Source organism: Phaseolus vulgaris, chromosome 1 (genome assembly GCF_000499845.2).
Source record: "Phaseolus vulgaris cultivar G19833 chromosome 1, P. vulgaris v2.0, whole genome shotgun sequence".
Taxonomy (NCBI): Eukaryota; Viridiplantae; Streptophyta; class Magnoliopsida; order Fabales; family Fabaceae; genus Phaseolus; species Phaseolus vulgaris.
The window spans coordinates 43219509-43239494 of NC_023759.2; the positions used below are offsets into that span (position 1 = coordinate 43219509).

A 19986-nucleotide genomic window follows, 5' to 3' on the forward strand; every position below is an offset into this window, starting at 1 on the left:
CTATGTAGGTTTTGGGTTGCTGAAACATTACTTAACTACAGGGTTGAGATCAAATTTAAATCAGTAATATAGACTTTAAGCTAACCACACAAATTTATTCAGTTAATTCTTTTAACAAAAAGTTAACAGGAGGCTCTATTGAGACAATCGTGAAAATTTTAGTATTAGTCAAGATAAAATAACAAGTAAAAGTGTTTATTTACAAAAAGATAAAAAGTTTGGGGTCCTTAACAGTTCTGTCCCTATTTTTTTTATGTATTTCTTACAATCAAATAGTCTTAAAAATTTATAACACAAAAATAGTAAATGTGAACATTACAGTTCCGCAACTTATGTTTCTAAACATGTCATTTTAATTACCAAGAACAGAATGAATTCCAGGAACCCCAGGTACGAAAGTAGAAAAAGGAAATATATCCAACATAATTTAAGTGATGATAATAATGCAAACATAAATTTGGATGGTGCTCTGAGACGTCTCCTCATGTTTGGTTTGTTGTTATGTGAAGTTCCGTAAAACCATACGTAATATTTACTTCCTTTTTTTTAAAGATCACAAGTGTAACACGTAGGATCTCGGGGGAAAATCCAAGACAACGATTGGTTCAATTTTTTGCCAGCTTCCAAACAATAATTGTAAAATTGTAACACGAATTAATTAATATAATTTTAACTAAAAACATTTATATCTTCTCAATTATTCTTGTATTTATTTTCAATGTATGTATAATAAAAATAATGTGAAGTTGAGTTCAGCTGTTAACTTAGGACTGTGATGGAGAACTAAGTTGAAGCATTAACCTAAGAATAAAAAAGAATGAGAATACGATAGTTGAATTTTGTATGAGAGTGAGGAGAAAGAGAAGGTGAGAAGCTGGAAATAATAAAAAAGATCTTGACAGTAAAGTGGATTCACCCATCCGTGCGAAGATGCAATAAAAATAAAAAAGTCCACAGCAAAAAAAACAAAAATGAGAAAAGCATTTTGCAGAAAGCAAGTTCCCCCAGACATACCCCATCTCGATTGCGTTTCACAACAAGTCACTGCTACAACCACACCAAACCAAACTCTCTCTCTCACACACTTTCAGGGAACCGATACCATTGGCAACAAGAGTGGAAGAAAAACCTTCCCTGGTCACTGGACATGAAGCTATCAGCCAAACCCGTTTCGAGTCCGGGTCGGACAGAGAAGTTCCCTCCCCCACTCATGAGGTTCCTCAGGAGCAATGCAGGGAGCAAAAGCAGAAGGTCCAGGTCAAGCCCAATGTTCGTGCGCAAGAAAACCACCGCCAACATCCAAACACAAACCACCCAGGAACCTTCTTCCCCCAAGGTCACGTGCATGGGGCAAGTCCGAGTTAAACGCTCTTCCAACACCAAACGCGACGTCCCTCCCACGCGCTGCCGCTGGATTCCAAAGCCCAACCCCTGCCGCTACCCGCCCTTCTGCCTCACCTGGCCCTTCTTCCGCCCAAAGCCCAACCAACACTCCCGATCCAACCACCAGGAAGAATCGGAATCAGCGTCCCAAGAGAGAGCCAATGTGGATAAAAATAACGTTTCTTTCTCTTCCAATTCCAACACGCCCCCGAAAAACGCTTTCTTGTTGACCCGTTGCAGGTCTGCGCCGTACAGATCCTCGTCGCTGGCTTGTAGATTTTGGAGTTCTCCCGTTAAGGAGCAAGAAACGGACTTTTCAAACACGGAACCCGCCTCCGAGGAACCGCAAACGGACGCCAAACTGGGGTTTCTCGGAACAAAAATTGCCTCACTTACCACCGAACAAGAAAAGGTTGAGGAATTATCATCTGACGAAAACGGAGTTGAAACTGTGCCTGCAATTGCATCCCGCTCTCCTGTACTCACTAGGTGCAAATCGGAACCGGCGAGAACCGGACACAGAATTGAGCCTCTGGTAAATAATTTGTGAAAAAAAAGGTTGGAATTTGATTAATCCATATTCTTATTTTGATTCTATAATTAATGGTTGCTTAATTGAATATAGTCCTTTTTATTGGTATATAATTGAATGTCTTGACACCTGGAGTAATAGGCTTTAATCGATGGGGCTTTTTTGTCTTTGGCAACATAAATAGATAGAAGCCTGTATTGGTAAATAGAAAGAAGGAAGAGGAGAAGAAAAAGAAGGTAGAAGTGAGTTGAGGTACTTGTTTTTTCTGTTCTCGGTAGTTAATGCATTTCTTGTCATTACATTGCAGACATACAAAACACAAACCTGAATTTCTCTTTTTTTGACTGCCAACGGTGTTAAAAACCTGAACTCACTTCAATTTGCTTTCACCTGCTGCTTTTTTTTTTTGTTTCTGTTTCAGTCATCGAACTTCGGGGAGTTAAACTCAAAATAAAGGGTTGGGTTTAATTGTAATTTTATGTTTACTACTTTTGATTATGAATGATAAAACATTGATGAAAGAGAGAGAGTAAATGCAGGAGGGACAGTGTTTGGAGTAAGATTTTGAACATGATTTGTTTAGCTGCCATCCATGACAGTGCAGTACTCTTTCAGACATTGTTAAATTAAACTATTTAAGTACCCTTGGATGCTCTGACCAACTTTCCCACTGGGTGGAAAGTGCAAAGTGGAAAGTTAATTTGGATTGGAAGTATCTTTAGGACTCTGCTGTGAATCCCTGGTCGTGAATGTGTCATTGTAGAAAAGCTGGATTCTTTTAAATTGGATAACTTTGATTTTCATAGAATTAACCTTACATTATAAATTAGATTTATGAAAAATCATTATCGTTCTCCTGACCCTTTAATATAATTAAAAATAACCTTTCTTTTATTAGAATCATTATGTGTTTTATAATTTAATAAACAAAATATTTTCTTAATACTTTTTTATTAAAATCTTTGTTTTTTATTATTCAAAATAATAACAAAATAAAACCACTACAACGCTGGTGATAATTGTGTTTTCCTGTATCTTAATTCTGAAACAAACAATTTTTTTTTTATTATTTTTGAAAGAAAAAAAAGTATGACACGGTCTCAGCTCTCAAACAATTAATTACTTTGTGCCATATTTATAGTTTTCAATTATAGTTTTTTTTTCTAAAATAATATAATTTGATTTCATATTTTCTGAACTGGATAAAATGTTTTTTTATTTATTTCAGAATTGTACAAATTGTGCATGAGAGTATGAAATAATTTTAAAGATTAGTGTACAGTATCAAGAAACCTTATCAGTGCAGCATACCAAAAAAACTAAATGAAGAGTTGTTTTAAGGAATTAAGGTTAAGGTTAATTCTAAGATGGCATAGTTCCAATGAAGTTTGAAAGCCCACTAAGGTCTCCAAGCTCACAAATGGCTTACTGATCACTGCAACCAGTTTCCACAGTATGATTTGTTTCCCTCAAAAGATTTAAACTCAGACTTCATCGTGCAAACTAAAAGCGTTACCAAAAAGTGTATTACATTTTTATCAGGTAATATGAATTTTGATAGAAGGAAAAGAAAACAGAAATGGATGTGGTGAACCTAGGATTCACCTGTACATGTTGGCACAGACACATGAGGCACATACTATATTCTGGTGTCATAGGAGTAAAATGCATGTGTGACAGTGATCAGTTGCATTGATTGATTGAGCTTTGCATTTGTTAATGGCATGTGACCCTGTGGAATGGCATTTATAATAAGATGAAGTGACAGCAAGATTGATAATTACTAAGTGGTCCATCTTTGTCCCTGCTTCTGTAGTTACTTACTGCAATAAATTTCTCCTTCATTTCTAGTATATGTTGTTATGATGACCTAGTGAACCCAATATCTGAACCTAACTAACCAAGATTGAGGCACTGTACCAGCTCAAGGGAAATTTCAATTTTTGAAACACAAAGAAACCAAAAGTTGGAGAAAGAATGAATTTGATGAAGTAACCAATAACTTTCAAACAATCAAAACTAAAATTATTAATTTAATTTTAATTATTTGGGAAACCATCTAATGGGTTTTAGACTTCAACGAACTGAGTGCAATAGTAACAGCAAAAATTAAACTTAAGTCCTTGTGTAAATTGTCCAACCAACCCATAAGTTTTTATATTTAGAATGATTTTTCATAAAATTTTGTAAAAATTAATATTTTTTTAAATACTTTTATAAATTTTGTAAAATTCTACTAAATATTTTAAAAATAAATCTCATAAAATATGATTTTTTTAATTATAATAATGATGATAACTCTTTCTAATGAAAATCAAATAATGTACCAGCTCAATTCCCTATCTAGCACCATTTACATCTTTATTTCCCTATCTATCACTCTTTTGTTTTTATTTCCCTATCTAGCACCTTTTTGTTTTTATTTCCCTATCTAGCACTCTTTTATTTTTTATTTTCCTATCTAGCACCATTTTAAAAATAAATAAATAAATAATAGATTATTATTTTTTTATAATTTTAATTTTGAATGCATTAAAAATAAATATTTTCAATGTTTAAAATAATTAGAAATATAATTAATGAATAAAGAAATGAGTTTTTACAAAATAAAAATAAAAAAGTAATAAATTAAAAATGTTTAGTTTAAAATTATTATTTTTAAAAATGAAGAAAATAAAAAATTAAACTCTACAACAACATAAAAGTTGAATCTATAAACATAAATTAGTATTTATTTTTATTATTATTGATTATGTAATCATGTTAATTTCAAGTAAAAAATACAGGACATATTTATAAAAAAAAAACCAAAGTAAATTAGTATTAATTAATAGTGGACACATAAATAATATTGAAGTGTTTACCTAAATGCAAAATTCTAAAAAAACTAATACAAACGTTACACTTAATGCTTAAAAATGAGAAGAAAAAAATGCAAAAATAAATAAGTCTAGAAAATAAAAACAACAACAATAAAATAAAAACAAAAACCATAAATAAATAAAGATTGACAAAAAAAATAATAATAACTAAAAACATAAAAGGTATAAAATAAAGGAAAAACAAAACAAGATAAAGATAAAAGATATAAAAAAAATCAAATAAATCAAAACAAGATAAATATAAGAGATATAAGACGATACTAAATAAGTATATGTTGATCATAAAAAACAAAATAAATGAGAGTTGATCATTCATTTAATATGTTTTTCAATGGTACATTAAATAGTTTGTGCGAAATGAAACATAATTAATGACGAAAAGTAGACGGTCTAGTAATGTTGGGACACGTTCTTTTTGTGTGTCCTGCTGTTTGACAATATTATTATTTTTTCTGTCATTCTTTATTTATTTCTATTATGTTTTTATTCATTAATTATATTTCTAACTATTTTAAATACTAAAAATATTTTTTTTAATGCATTCAAAATTAAAATTATAAAAAAAATTACTGGATTGTGCAATTCTCGTCATTAATTATGTTTCATTTTGCACAAACTATTTAATGTACCACTGAAGAAAATATCAAATGAATGATCATCTTTTATTTATTTTCCTTTTTATGATCAATATATACTTATTTAATATCGCCTTATATCTCTTATTTTTATCTTGTTTGAATTTTTTTTATATCTTTTATCTTTATCTTATTTTGTTTTGCCTTTATTTTATATCTTTTATGTTTTTAGTTGTTATTTTTTTTTTCTGTCATTCTTTATTTATATTTATTTTTTGTTTTTATTTTATTGTTGCTGTTTTTATTTTCTACACTTATTTAGTTTTGCATTTTTTTGTCTCATTTTTAAGCATTAAGTGTAGCATTTGCATTAGCTTTTTTTTAGAATTTTGCATTTAGGGTAGACACTTCAATATTATTTATGTGTTCACTATTAATTAATACTAATTGACTTTGGTTTTTTTATAATTATGTCCTGTATTTTTTACTTGAAATTAACATGATTATATCATCAATAATAATAAAAATAAATGTTAATTTATGTTTATAGATTCAACTTTTATGTTGTTGTATAGTTTAATTTTTTATTTTCTTCATTTAAAAAATAATAATTTTAAACTAAACATTTTTAATTTATTACTTTTTTTTTATTTTGTAAAAACTCATTTATTTATTCATTAATTATATTTCTAATTATTTTAAACATTAAAAATATTTATTTTTTAATGCAATCAAAATTAAAATTGTAAAAAAAATTATTATTTATTTATTTATTTATTTTAAAAATGGTGCTAGATAGGGAAATAAAAAATAAAAGAGTGTTAGATAGGGAAATAAAAACAAAAAGGTGCTAAATAGGGAAATAAAAACAAAAGGGTGCTAGATAGGGAAATAAAGATGTAAATGGTGCTAGATAGGGAATTGAGCTCTTTCTAACCCACGTAGTGGTTTATATAACCAAATAATAATATAATTAACAAATTATTAAACTAAAATGGAAATATATTTTATTAGAAAAAAAATTATATTCTACAATAAAATCATTAAATAGAAACTAATTTTATAAATAAAAATAATTAGTTGTTGTATTAAATAAATTAAAGACCATTTTAGAGACTATTTTTTTTTTAATTAATTTTTATTATTGATAAATAGTTTTTAAATTTGTATCTGGTTATCAAGATTTTGGCTATCAAATTTAGAATCTAAATAATTGGTAGTTAAAACCTTAGTAGCTAATTAGATACCAATTTAAAATTTATTTATCAATAATAAAAACTAATTTAAAAATATTTTTTTAATTTTCAAAATAATTTCTAATTTAGTCAATATATCAACTAATTACTTGTTTTTACTAAAATTGATTTTTATTTAATAATTTTTTTAGTAATATACGGACAAAACAAATAATTTTATTCCTTCATTTAATTGAATAATATAATAAGTTTGTTAAAATTATATATTAATCATTTTAAAAGTTATATATCATTAATGTTTTGGAATTAAATGATACTACAAAACAATATACATAATAATTAAATTCATTTTATAATATACGTTTCAAAATAAATAAATAAATAAATCATACAAAATTTGTAATATCATATTGTAAAATATTGCATCATATTAAATTCAAGAGGTCCAAAAATTCTAAACATGAATCATAAAAGTTCGTTCCAGATCATTGGAAAAATAAAATCAGATAGGTCATTAACTCCTTATAAGAATATTACAATTGCAAAACTAACTCTAATAATTAAAATATAATTATTTACAAAACAATAACTATACAATCGTACACTTATCACACCCAAAAAAATTAAACATATAAAATAAAGTATTTTTAAATTATATAAGTTTAAATTGCTTTGTATAAATCTAATTCAGTACTCTTTAGCTTGATCATTTATTTTGCTTAAAGCTTGTTTATGACGTGTTTTGTGGCCTTGATCATCCATATTCACGATGTTGCATTTTTTTTAAATATCAAAATAAATAGCTGGGATATGAAGTATCGTTCATGTTACATTCAAATGAAGATTTTTTTTTTCTCATGCAAAATTATCTTACACTTGGTGGAAGATAATCATACATGTAAATATTTTGGACAGAACACATTTATGAATTTTGTTTGAGTATTTCAACTCAAATGGGAACATATCTTAATTTATTAACTTAAGCAAATTCTTAACTATGACTTGGTATTTTCGGGAACATAATTTATATCTCAATCAAAATTATGTATGAAAGAGAAGACGTGGTTTGAAAAGTTGTATATGTTGTCAAAAAGAAATTTCATGATGAAGGAGATTGGTCCCCTAAAAGGTTTGTACAGAACTTGGTTTTGGGACCACCTGCTATCAACTAATCAAAGTGCCAAGGAAAATAAATACAAAGAAACTGCTAATGTGAGTTATTGTGAATGAATACCAATTCCATTTCAGGACAATATGTCTTCATCACATTTCTATTTTATGTGGGGTCTGTGTTTGATAGTGTAAGGATGACGTATGAAAATATTCACATAGTTACATTTAATTTCATATATATTTCTACTCAAACTTGTGTAAAAAATTATTCAGCAATTGTACCACCATGGATATTTTTTTTTTCTTTGACTCAAGGTTCCATAATGCTTCTGAATCATTAGTTAACCCTATATCTATTAAAAGATAATTAACATCACATATCTCTTATAGGATTTGGATAAAGAAATTCAATCAAACTATCCAGAATTTTAGTTTAAAATTACAATAAATATATATTAATTGATGGAATTCCTTTTTTGTGATTGTGAAATTAGCATCAGTTGATTAGAAATTGGAGGCGGAAGTAATGGAAGAATGAAGCTAAGGTAAAATTTAAAGAATTCTCATGGAACTTGGAGTGTTGTGAGGTATTTTGGAGAGTGATAGATGAGACCTAATAACTTGAAAAGGGAAAGGAGATCAACAAAGATGTCTAATCTAAGGAGAGTTATAAACTTGCAATTTGGCAGCATAACTATAATATAATTTATCTGAATTCTACCATGCCTTGCACCTTAATTTATATGTGTTTTGGACAGCCAAGCTACAAGCAAAATGGAACTACAAGCAAAATGGAGGGTGATTCAAATTAAAAAATATGTTTTAAAAAGTGACGTCAAGGCAAGTCACACTTGCCATGTGAAGGCAATGTGTTTTATGTGCACCTTCTAAGTTTCTTATGATTGGCCTAGTATTGTTCAAGGCAAATACAAACCAAGTTTCTACACTACTTGACCTAATTGTGTATGCCAAAATTATTTTACAAGAAATTGAATTCTATTATAACATTTAATAACTAGAACAATGTTTAAGATATGTAAGAATGTTTATCTGAAAGTCTCTATTGAGTTCCATTCTTATTGTAGTTTTCTAAGAATTCCTCTCATAGTATCTGTTGAGTTCTATTCCTCTCAAAATATTCTTATCCTTGCTCTAATAAAACTTGTGGTTGAGAGCTCTGCCATAATTTATAATACTGAAATCGATAAAAAAAATTACAAACTTAAAAATTAGAAAATATTAATTGAATAGAGAAATTAACTAAAATTAATAAAATATATCTTTCAATATATATAAACATTCAATTTTAAATGCTCTAAGTTAAAGCCACTTATATTTAGTTAATCTCTTCATGGAATAAATTCTTATTAATTCTTAAAGCAAGTTATATTACATTAATTTGTTATCATTATATTGTCACTATGAAATCATAATACCAATCTTCACAATATTTTTTGCTATTTTATTTCATTATCTTTACTATTTTAAATGCTATTTTCAGTCAATGACATATTGAATAAACGTTAATGTTACAGCCAAGCAATCAGCCTAAGAGTTTCAAAAATTGCTATTAATTAAAACATGTATATAATTTAGCTTTTGGGCCATTGGAATTAAAACTCACTGTCCAAATAGGTTGTCTCCATAACTTATCTAAACCCTAAATTCTAAATATTATAAAAAAAATTATTAAGGATTATAAAATCTAGATGATATTTTCAAATTTGGTAATAGCTTTTGGATTGTATAATCCATAACATCCCCTTACTATGTATTTTGGATTCTACAATTCAAAAAGTATTTCAAAATTTGAAAATACATGTTGAATTTTACAATTCATAATATATTTTAAAATTACATTTTAGATTGTACAATATGAAAGGTATTTTCGGATAAAAAATACCTTCTAAATTAATCAATCCATAATACATATTATAATAAGGAAATATTATGTTTTTTACAATCCAGTATATATAAAAAAATAAATGAAAAATCCTAACATACATTTAAAAGGATAATGTTGAAATTAAACTCTAAAACTTAAATTGGAATTAAAAAAATATAGAAATATAGAGTGAAGATATAGATGTAGAGGGAGAATTTGCCTCCCAATTCAATAAACATATAAAACTATTAAAAAGAAAAGATTGTTTCTTCCTGCACCTCCATACCTTCTTCTCTCACCTCCATAAATTTTTGAATTTCCAAAAATACCCCTCTATAATATTCCGATTACGTAATTCGGAAGTCATTTTTCAAATTTGTAATTAGTTTATGGATTACATAATCCGGAAGCCTTTTTTCATATGCATTATTACTTTTCGGATTACATAATCTAGAAGTCTTATTTAGCTTCTGGATTATGTAATCCGGAAGTCTTTTTTCTAATGAATTTCTGGATTACATAATCCAGGAACTACTCTACGGAGATGACACAAGAAGGATAAAAATGTATTTTCATGTTATGTATTGTGGCAGAAGAAGATATGGAGGTGCGGGAAGAAACAGTCTAAAATAAATTTTAACCCGAGTTTAAAAAAGTATTGGCCCAAAAGTTTTGGACTCAACTTCTAATCCATAAGTTGCCCAATAGGCAATTCGCATAAACCAAAATGGACGTGAGATAAGATTTTGATTCGGTTTGAATTCAACTTCTGGAGCTTGAGTTTGATCAATCCAACTAAGTTGAACCTACCACCATTTATTTTTAATCCACCACTTTATGGTTGTAAGTTGTAACTTTGACACGTACCTTTGTCCAGCTCTAAAAGCAATTTGTTCTATCAATTCTATCTGTAATAAAATATATATCTACACCTTTTTATTTCCTTCATTTTCACGAATAATTTGAAAGTAGTATTTTTAATTTAGCAATTTATAAAAATATTAAAAAATTCAGTAAAAATGGAAGGGAAGGGAAGAGAAAAATAGCATTGTGGTGTTGTGTGGTTGGGTGGCATTGACGCGGTCGAGAAGAGAGAGTGAAAAGGAGAAAGGAATAAATAAATTACGTGTGGTAAGAAAAAGGGTCAGATTGTTAGTTAGATAATATTATAAGGAGAAGACGACGACGCGGGGAGTCTCTGGTTTCCACCGACATCCCTTCTCTTCTCTTCTCAATACCGTTCCGCTCCGTTCCGTTCCGTTCCTTTTCCCTTCACCTCCAATTTCAATGGCTGATCATGATAAGCAGCCCAATAACGAGGAGGCAAGTCCTCTTCTCCACCAGACCAAATCCCAACCAACTGCGCCATCCGACACTCCCGAATTTCTCCTCGGATGGACCGCAGATGGGCTTCCGTTGGGCCACGCCAGCGTCGTCGGCCAGCCCATGGGCCGAGCCCCCTGGAACTCCTCCGTCTGCGCTTGTCTCGGCCAGAACGATCACTTCTGCAGCAGCGATCTCGAAGTTTGTGAGTTATCCCATCCGCCCGCACTTGCCTATTTCATTTCTGCGTTTTCTGCATTTGTAATTTAGGGATTAATGTTTCGTGTTTGCTTTCCATTTCACCTCCGCGGATATTGTTTGCGTGTATTTATTTTGAAATGAATGCTGTGTATTTCGGCGATTTCAATCAACTGCACGATCCAGATTGTAGTTTTACCACGTGCTCCTTTTAGACTTCCTATTCCTAAACCATTGGGATCAGTGGAAACATCTGTTATTGTTTTTGTGCCATATAATTGGGTTGGTTTTGTGTTTTAGGCTGGTGCTATGAAGAAAAGTTGATTGTGGATTTTGGCATTTCGTTCCTTTTTATGTGTTTTCGATCTGGATTCGTGAAAAATTTATTTACTTTGAAACCTTTGTAATTGGCTAGGTCTTCTTGGGAGTGTGGCTCCTTGTGTGCTGTATGGAAGCAATGTTGAGAGACTTGGATCGGCTCCCGGGACGTTTGCTAACCACTGCTTGCCTTATTCTGGACTGTATGTAATTGGGAATTCCTGCTTTGGTTGGAATTGCCTTGCACCGTGGTTTTCCTACCCTAGCCGAACTGCTATTCGTCGGAGGTTCAATTTAGAGGTATGTTACTCTTTATTCGTTGCTCTTAATAATCTAGTGATAATGTGTTAAGAAACCACCTGGAAGTGAGGGTGTAATGTGTTAAGTGGGCAAAGGAATTGGCATGAATGGGGGTAATTAACTGCCAGCATGACTGTGGGAGGAAATTGGAGGGAAACTTCATTGCATGCTGCGGTCAAATAAAATGAGAGAAGGGTAGAGAGGGGAGGTAAGGAAGTAGGATAAAGGACTGCATAGGAGAGATCAGGGTGGTCTCAAATCAGACTCCCTATGCTATTGTATATTTTTTCCCCTTCAGTTTAGTCTTCTAATCCCTCTATACTGCTGCTGAAATCACACTGATACTGGGGATTCAATATGTTACGTTACATAGTAGATAGCAATACCCTTTTCCTGCGTGATCCAGTCCACTTCATATCACAAGTGTTTTGTATCTGATAATATGACGCACCTGGTCCCGCTAAGCATGTTATCTGGACTTGGTTATTAATTGATCAGCCTTTCTACTTTAAATTTCTTTTATATTTCAGCTATAAATAATTAATACTACCTCGAGAAATGCTGTAGCAGTACAACCCAAGTAGGCTAGATTCAACATACCAATTGGGTTGTCTACTCTCTGTCAAGCTGGAAAGTTCGGGTTCCTCATCTTTTATAATAAGAAATCTTTCCAAACTTCTGATTCTGAAGTTGAGAATTTTGGTTATGTCGACTCTTCTTTTTGTATGTTTGGTTGGATATTTTACACTTGTCTATTTAGTTTTGGTACAATGAGATATATGTCCAGTGTGGTGAACCTGTATTTAGTCGAATTTTGTGTCATTTGTATTAAGAAAGTAGGTTTAATCTGTAGCCTTCCTTTATGAAATTGAAATGTGGCAATTATGGATTACCAAGAAAACAGTCCTATTATTAGGAGGTGATTTGGATTAATAGAACAACTTTGGTATTTTGTATGTAGATTTTCTTGGGGGTTAATTGGTCACTGAATGGTATGCTTGAAGTTTTGTTCAAAGTTCAATTTAACTTCAGGCGTATTCAATATGTAACTTGTATTGCTTAAAATTACTTGGTGTCCTCTAGTACCATGTATGATGGCATGCTTCATAGATGGAAAGCCTGTGTAAGTGAGATTTTCCTTTATCCACCTGCTGTTTTTTAACCTTATAATTTGCCACTCTCCCTCGTTCACAAAAACCACATCCCTAATGAAAAAATTAAAATCTGATATAAACCATTTATTGTTCTTGGGAATCAGGGAACTTGCGAAGCACTTAATAGGTCATGTGGGTGCTGTGGAAGTATTTTGGAAGATGAGGCACAGCGTGAACAATGTGAGGCGGCATGTGACTTGGCAACTCATGTCTTCTGTCATGTGTGTGCTCTTTGTCAAGAAGGTCGTGAGCTCCGTCGCAGGTTACCTCATCCTGGCTTTAATTCTCAACCAGTACTGGTTATGATTCCCCCTGCCGAGCAGACCATGGGACGTGAAGCTTGAAGATATTCTCCATCATCTTGGAAGTGCTATTCTTGTGTATGTTGTTGCCTCTATAATTTGATGTTGAACCATCTTATGACTTTATCTAAAAAAAGGTCCTGACTTTTTATTTTTATTTTTTTTATAAATAAGAACATTAAACCTATTATTATTATTTTGTATTATATATAGATTTGAATCATATGGGAGAAATTTTCTCCTAGTGTCAACGTCTATGCATAACTACTATTTAGTTTAATGAACTGAATGAAAGAATATGCTACATTAAGTGCATAGTTCCTGCATGATGGTTATGTACTTTCCGCCTGTTTCTTCAGGCTTAAATATCAAAGGGAAGTGTAATGTGAACAATTTTAATTCCTCAGTCTAGGGTGCAGCTTAAATGGTAATCCTATTTGCATTGGAAATGTATTCAACACCTATTTTATGATGGAAGATTCAACAGCAATCGAGTTGTTATCGCATGCTTCGGCTTGCTAGGAGGACATTTGCTTGAAAGGGGTATAAGTAAGTAATTTTCATGGAATAGGTAATGTTCTTTAGGGTGTGGTTGAATTAATGTGCGGATTTGAGAGAGTAGATGTGTGAGAATTTGAGAGGATATGTGAAGTTGTTTGGATTTAAAGATGTTGAAGTGAATTTATGAGGATGATTTATTGAAATTTGTGCGTGATATGATGTTTGAGAAGAAATTATAATTTTTTTTAAAAGTGTAAAATGTAAATTTACAAATTTATCCATGTGTTTTAAAATATTTGAATAACGAAATGAGGTATTTTTTTAGATTTTAGTTTCAATTAAAAATAAAATGATAATATTCATAATTGTAATAATTTTTTAGATGGAAAATAATGAATATATGTAAAATTTGAAAATTGTTACATAGAAATAAATTATTGAAATATTCATAATTCTAAAAAATAAAAAATAAATAATTTTGCATTAAATTTAAATAATAGTAATAATTTTATAATAATTTATGAAAATAATAATAATTATTTTATACATTTTTTATTATATATAATTTTTGTTATTATAATATTATTTTATTATTATGTAATGTTTAATAATTTTATTTATATTCTTTAAATATCTTTTAATATTATTTTATTTTTATTATATAATATAATATTATATCATATAATAGAATATATTGTGTATATACAATAAGATTAATAATAATAATCAAAATTATTATTATTATTAAATAAAATTTATTATTATTCATTATTATTGCAAATCAAATCAATAATTACACACAACAAAATCGATTATTTTTTTCTTATAATAACTATGAGAATTAATTCTCTCTTTCTTATAACAACTTTGTTGTTCAACAGCAAAACAAATTTATTTCACTCACATGCAGGGTTTTTCCTATATTTTCTACTTCCTCTTTCTCAATCTCATAACTTTCAACAAATTTAAGAACCTCTCACATGCACACACTTGAAGAAATAAGGATATTAAAGTAACTTTGAATGGGTATAACTATATGTACTCTCTAGTTCGCGTGCATATGAGAAAAGAAAAAAAAGACTCACTTCCTCATCCGTTTGCACATCTGCTTCAAAAGTCGATAATCTGATCCAAACAATGCATTAGTGCAAGGTGAAGGAGCACTAAGGAGCACTAAGCTAATAAATATGTGGCACAATTTTTTGCATTCTATAAATATTTTTGCTCACCCTTTTTTGGGATACGGTACCACAGAAGGGTTCTTTTAATACCATTTAATTTATGCACAATCACAAGCTTTTAGTTAAATAAATTAGCAGTTTTTTTTGTGTGTGCCTTTCTTAGTGACTACTTTCCATTGCGGAAACTTGCTGATTGAGAGATTTTTTCTCAATAGCATTTTTTATTTATATGACTCGATTTCAAAATTTTGTTTAAGAAGATTGAGTTTAGGATTGTTGAGTGAACTAATATGTGGGTTGTCTTGAGAATTGTCAAGTGAACTAAGAGTAACAAGACTTGTAAATAATTTTCTATCACGCACTTTATAAATAAAAATTCTATATAACACGAGAAACCAATTGAACCAAGAATGTTTTTTAAGTGATAATGGAACATGGAATAACTATTTCACAACTTTCTCTCGATTCCTATAGTAACTATTTTTTTTAAAGCAACACAAAACTATTTTATTAAGGAAGAGAAAAGATCCAGATTTTAACATAAGATATGTTAAAAATCAATAGAACCAAGAGTACGAGTCACAATACTGAAATAAATTATTTCAAATTAAAAAAAAATGTAGAAGAATACACGAAAACAATTGAAATGTAAAGGAAAAATGTTTGTAGAAGAGATGATGTAGACAAACTGAGTTTTTAAAAACACTTATAGAATTGTTAGACCAAATAAGAGTAATTTAAAAATATAAAACAGAAGGGTATTTAAGTAAATTCAGGTATCATATAAAATGATATAGTCGCTTCTTAACCCAAATCATGGGTCGTTAGGGTTTTTGCACTTGCAGCAGCTTCATCTTCTGCACTACACTCAAAACGGTGCGTTTCGCCCCCAAAATCGATAGCGTTTTGCGTACACGATGGCTTCTTCTCGGCTCGATTTCTTGTTCTGCCATTTGTGTGGGACAATGCTCACCGTCCCTAACTCTGAGTACGCCGTATGCCCTTTGTGCAAAACTCTCCGAGATATACAAGGTTAAACCCTATTGTTTTTCTCTTCAAATTGATCCGCGTGCTTGTTTTTTTCTTTGGGAACGTGTTTTCCTATTTTCTGAATTTTATATTATCTGTGTGTATATACATAAATTATGTATAACTTTCTTCAATTGATTTTTTATGTGTTCTAATGGAACATCCCTGTGTTCAGATATTCGTGATAAAGAAATAGGTTACACAATCTATGCTGAGGTATGTTTTGTTTCTGTTACCTCACATGACGGTGAATTATTATTGTAGTTTATATGCCTGTGTTCTGTTTCTGGGGTTTACGTATGGTGCCTCGTCTACTTGTAAAAGAAAAATGGGCATGTCTAACTCCACTGTTACTTCACGCATGACCCAAATCCATGATAAATTTTGGGGTATGTGTAATTAAATAACCGCTTTAGTGTCTGTTTGCTTTGGCTCATTTTGAAGAAATAATAATCTGTTTTTACCAACTTTCTAAGAGAGCGTTTGAAAAGTAAGTGATTATATCGTTAGAAATAGTTGTTTTCGTGTAGGCTCTTAGACCTACCTTGATTTACTCTGTCCAGGGGGGAATTGGTGAGAAGACAATGTCATTGGAGTTTGAGTGAAATTTAGACCTGGGTTTAGATTTTTAATATCAATGTAGCAATGATAGGAAGCAGAGGTGAATTTATATCGTGCAAATACTGTATAGTTAGTTAGGATCAATTTTGTCAAACTCGTAACTCGAGGTGGATATGAGAGGGAGACGAAAAAAAAAAACTCGTAACTCGACTCGGAGATCGTAACTCGACTCGGAGATCGTACCTCGACTCGGAGATCGTACCTCGACTCGGAGATCGTACCTCGACTCGGAGATCGTACCTCGACTCGGAGATCGTACCTCGACTCGGAGATCGTACCTCGACTCGGAGATCGTACCTCGACTCGGAGATCGTACCTCGACTCGGAGATCGTACCTCGACTCGGAGATCGTACCTCGACTCGGAGATCGTACCTCGACTCGGAGATCGTACCTCGACTCGGAGATCGTACCTCGACTCGGAGATCGTACCTCGACTCGGAGATCGTACCTCGACTCGGAGATCGTACCTCGACTCGGAGATCGTACCTCGACTCGGAGATCGTACCTCGACTCGGAGATCGTACCTCGACTCGGAGATCGTACTCGATCGTACCTCGACTCGGAGATCGTACCTCGACTCGGAGATCGTACCTCGACTCGGAGATCGTACCTCGACTCGGAGATCGTACCTCGACTCGGAGATCGTACCTCGACTCGGAGATCGTACCTCGACTCGGAGATCGTACCTCGACTCGGAGATCGAAACTCGACTCGGAGATCGTAACTCATGAAATGGTTCAAAACATAACATAATTTAACATAGATTCATAATTCATGAAATGGTCCAAATATATAACATAACTAAATGGGCCAAATACATAAAATAATAACAATAGATTCAAAATAATGTTTAATACAGATAAACTATCAAACAAAATCATTCACATTAATCATATGATAATCATCTTTGTCCTCCAAAATGAGAGAGAGGCAGTGGCGGAGCGGAAGACAGTCCCATCCCATCTCTGATCCGACATGATTTTGCCTAAAAAATTGTAAACTCACAAGATAACTCGCCCGATCTTGACAACACTGGTTAGGATTGTTAAATTTTGAAGTTCTAAATTTCCTAACAGTAGTTTCAGCAGCTTAGGTGATCAGCTTGAGTCTGTTGAGAGATTCATCATATAATTGAAATAAGCCAAATTTGTGATTTATCATAGCCGTGAACATATTCAATTTTATGTAGACTATTATTGGCAATTGTTCTTCAAGTAACCTTGGGTTTGGCAGGATATAAGAAGAGAGCTTGGAATAGAAATAATTGAGGAACAGAAGGTGCAATTGTCTAAGGTAATGTATCATGCAATACATATTAAATAGCTTGATTTATTAGAAGATATTTGTATGTTTTAAATGTTATTGTTTCTTCTCTCAAAAAGATGTCATTGTTTCTTGTCAGGTCAACAAGAAATGTGAAAAATGTGGCCATGATGAAGCTAACTTTTATACCAGACAGGTATCGTTTAGACTTTATAATTTAGATTTGCCAATTTGATCTGAAGCTTATTTATAGTTCAGAATTATTTATTTCAATTCTAATTTCAGATGAGATCAGCTGATGAAGGACAAACTACTTTCTATACATGTACGCGCTGTGGTCATCAATCTCAGGAGAATTAATGGTTTATTTTAAGGCTATCTTTGGGAGGAAAGTGTATGGAAAAATAGAAAATCATGAGTGAATAGTGAGATGATCATTCAGTTTTTTTTGTACAAGAGAAAATGAAAGAAAAATGAAGTCATTTTCTTTCTTATTTGGTAGTGTAGAAAGTGAAAGTAGAGGAAATATATGAATGTGAGATGACAGATACTTTAAATTAAGGATTGAGGTTTAGTAATTAATTTTTGGGTAAACATATGTTTAGAGTATTTTTATGCAGAAGGATTTTTTGATATTTTTTCTCATGCAATATTATAATTAATATAATGGCATAAAGCAATGCAAGGAAAACTTTTACTATTACTTGTATTATTTATAAGATTCGATTATCTAATTCATCAGGTGATTAATTTTGTTATTAGAAACAAATTTGTCCTATGTTTATAATTTAATCTAAATCCATTTTCGTTATCAATTTATTTAATTTAAAATATTTGAGATGCATCGGGTGCAAGTCCCAATTTATTGTAAGGTGAAAGAAGAATTTGCCCAAAATATAGATGAACAAGTTTGATAAGGTAGGTGATACTTTATTTAAGTAGCTTATAAATTAATTTAGTTAGCATAAAATATTTAATAAATATTTTAAAATAATTTATTTTAGAAACTTATGGATTATAATATATTTTAACTAATTTATAATTTATTTAATTTTATTCAATTATTATTTCTTGTATTTTAATATATTATTTTATTATTATTATTAATTTCATTTCATCTATTATCATCTATTTCAAGATACATTATCACATTACTTTTAATATTTATTAAGTTATTTTTAATTTTTTATACAGTTTAAATTAAAAATATTAACATTTCAAATTAAAATAATAAATCTTTAATTACATAATGTCATCTAAAAGTTACACACAATAAAAAAAAAATCAATGTAACAATAGTTTAAAATAATAAATTAAATTAAATTTTGAAAAATAAAATAAAATTTTGAAAAATAAAATTTAAATTTGATTATCAATTATTAAATCAATTTATTAAGAAAATAACTTGTTCAAATAAAAAGCATGACATTTTTAAAAAATAATTAGAACCACTTGAAAGTTTAACAAAAAATTAAAATTAATAATAATATATTTTCATTAATACAATTTTTTTATCATATATATGTAATTTATTAAATATCTCTAATCTAATAAATTAACTTATCTGCTAAAAAAAAGGGTGTCAAGTTGAATTAAAACCTGTGAACTAATCTGAGTTGCCACTTTTTGAAAAAAAAAATATATAACTTTGAAAATGTAGGTCAATTAATTCATAAGTTAATCAAATTCAAACTAGCTTGAGGGTGAGTCAACCTATAACCCATCAACAACTTTTTATACTTTTTTTATTATACGAATTTACTACTTTTAATTATGTGACCGATTATATAAGTTATTTTAATTTAAAGTGCTATGAAATATAATTTTTTACTTCGATCTGTAATGCTATTGATTAAGTCAGTCCACTTTGTTCCAAAACAAATATAGTTAGGAGAATAGCCAACCCAACAAACCCACTAACTTCTAATGAGTCAAATCAATTTACAAAATTTATGACTCACCAAAAATAAGTGAAATTAAATTAACTTGGTATTAGCTCAATTTGTGGTGAACTAACATGTGTGAACCATATTAACTAACTTTGACAACCCGAGCTCAAAACTTATAAACTAAAAGCTTGTCAGCACAACTATGAACTAGCTGGTAACTGGCTTATTAACTACCAGCTGACTTAACTAGTTTTGCCTAACAAAATCAGAAGAGAGGACACATGATTAATTTTTAGTTAAATGGTGATGTTGGAAATCAAGATTGCAGTGCCCTGTAAAA

The 19986-nt window shown here is 30.4% G+C and overlaps 3 protein-coding genes across 3 annotated transcripts; all 3 read left to right on the forward strand.

The window, feature by feature from the left end:
- The first annotated feature begins 890 nt into the window (after positions 1-890).
- On the forward strand, positions 891-1998 carry LOC137814437 (uncharacterized). Its single transcript, XM_068617181.1, has one exon. It carries the CDS (start codon positions 1148-1150, stop codon positions 1931-1933), a length of 786 nt encoding a protein of 261 aa, XP_068473282.1. The 5' UTR covers positions 891-1147; the 3' UTR covers positions 1934-1998.
- An 8532-nt stretch (positions 1999-10530) lies between these two features.
- LOC137814438 (cell number regulator 8) lies at positions 10531-13412 on the forward strand. Its single transcript, XM_068617182.1, has 3 exons — positions 10531-11094; positions 11503-11705; positions 12964-13412. Exons 1-3 carry the CDS (start codon positions 10854-10856, stop codon positions 13201-13203), a joined length of 684 nt encoding a protein of 227 aa, XP_068473283.1. The 5' UTR covers positions 10531-10853; the 3' UTR covers positions 13204-13412.
- Positions 13413-15633: 2221 nt separating this feature from the next.
- LOC137814439 (uncharacterized) lies at positions 15634-18351 on the forward strand. Its single transcript, XM_068617183.1, has 5 exons — positions 15634-15875; positions 16048-16088; positions 17728-17787; positions 17897-17953; positions 18043-18351. Exons 1-5 carry the CDS (start codon positions 15761-15763, stop codon positions 18115-18117), a joined length of 348 nt encoding a protein of 115 aa, XP_068473284.1. The 5' UTR covers positions 15634-15760; the 3' UTR covers positions 18118-18351.
- The last annotated feature ends 1635 nt before the right edge of the window (positions 18352-19986 follow it).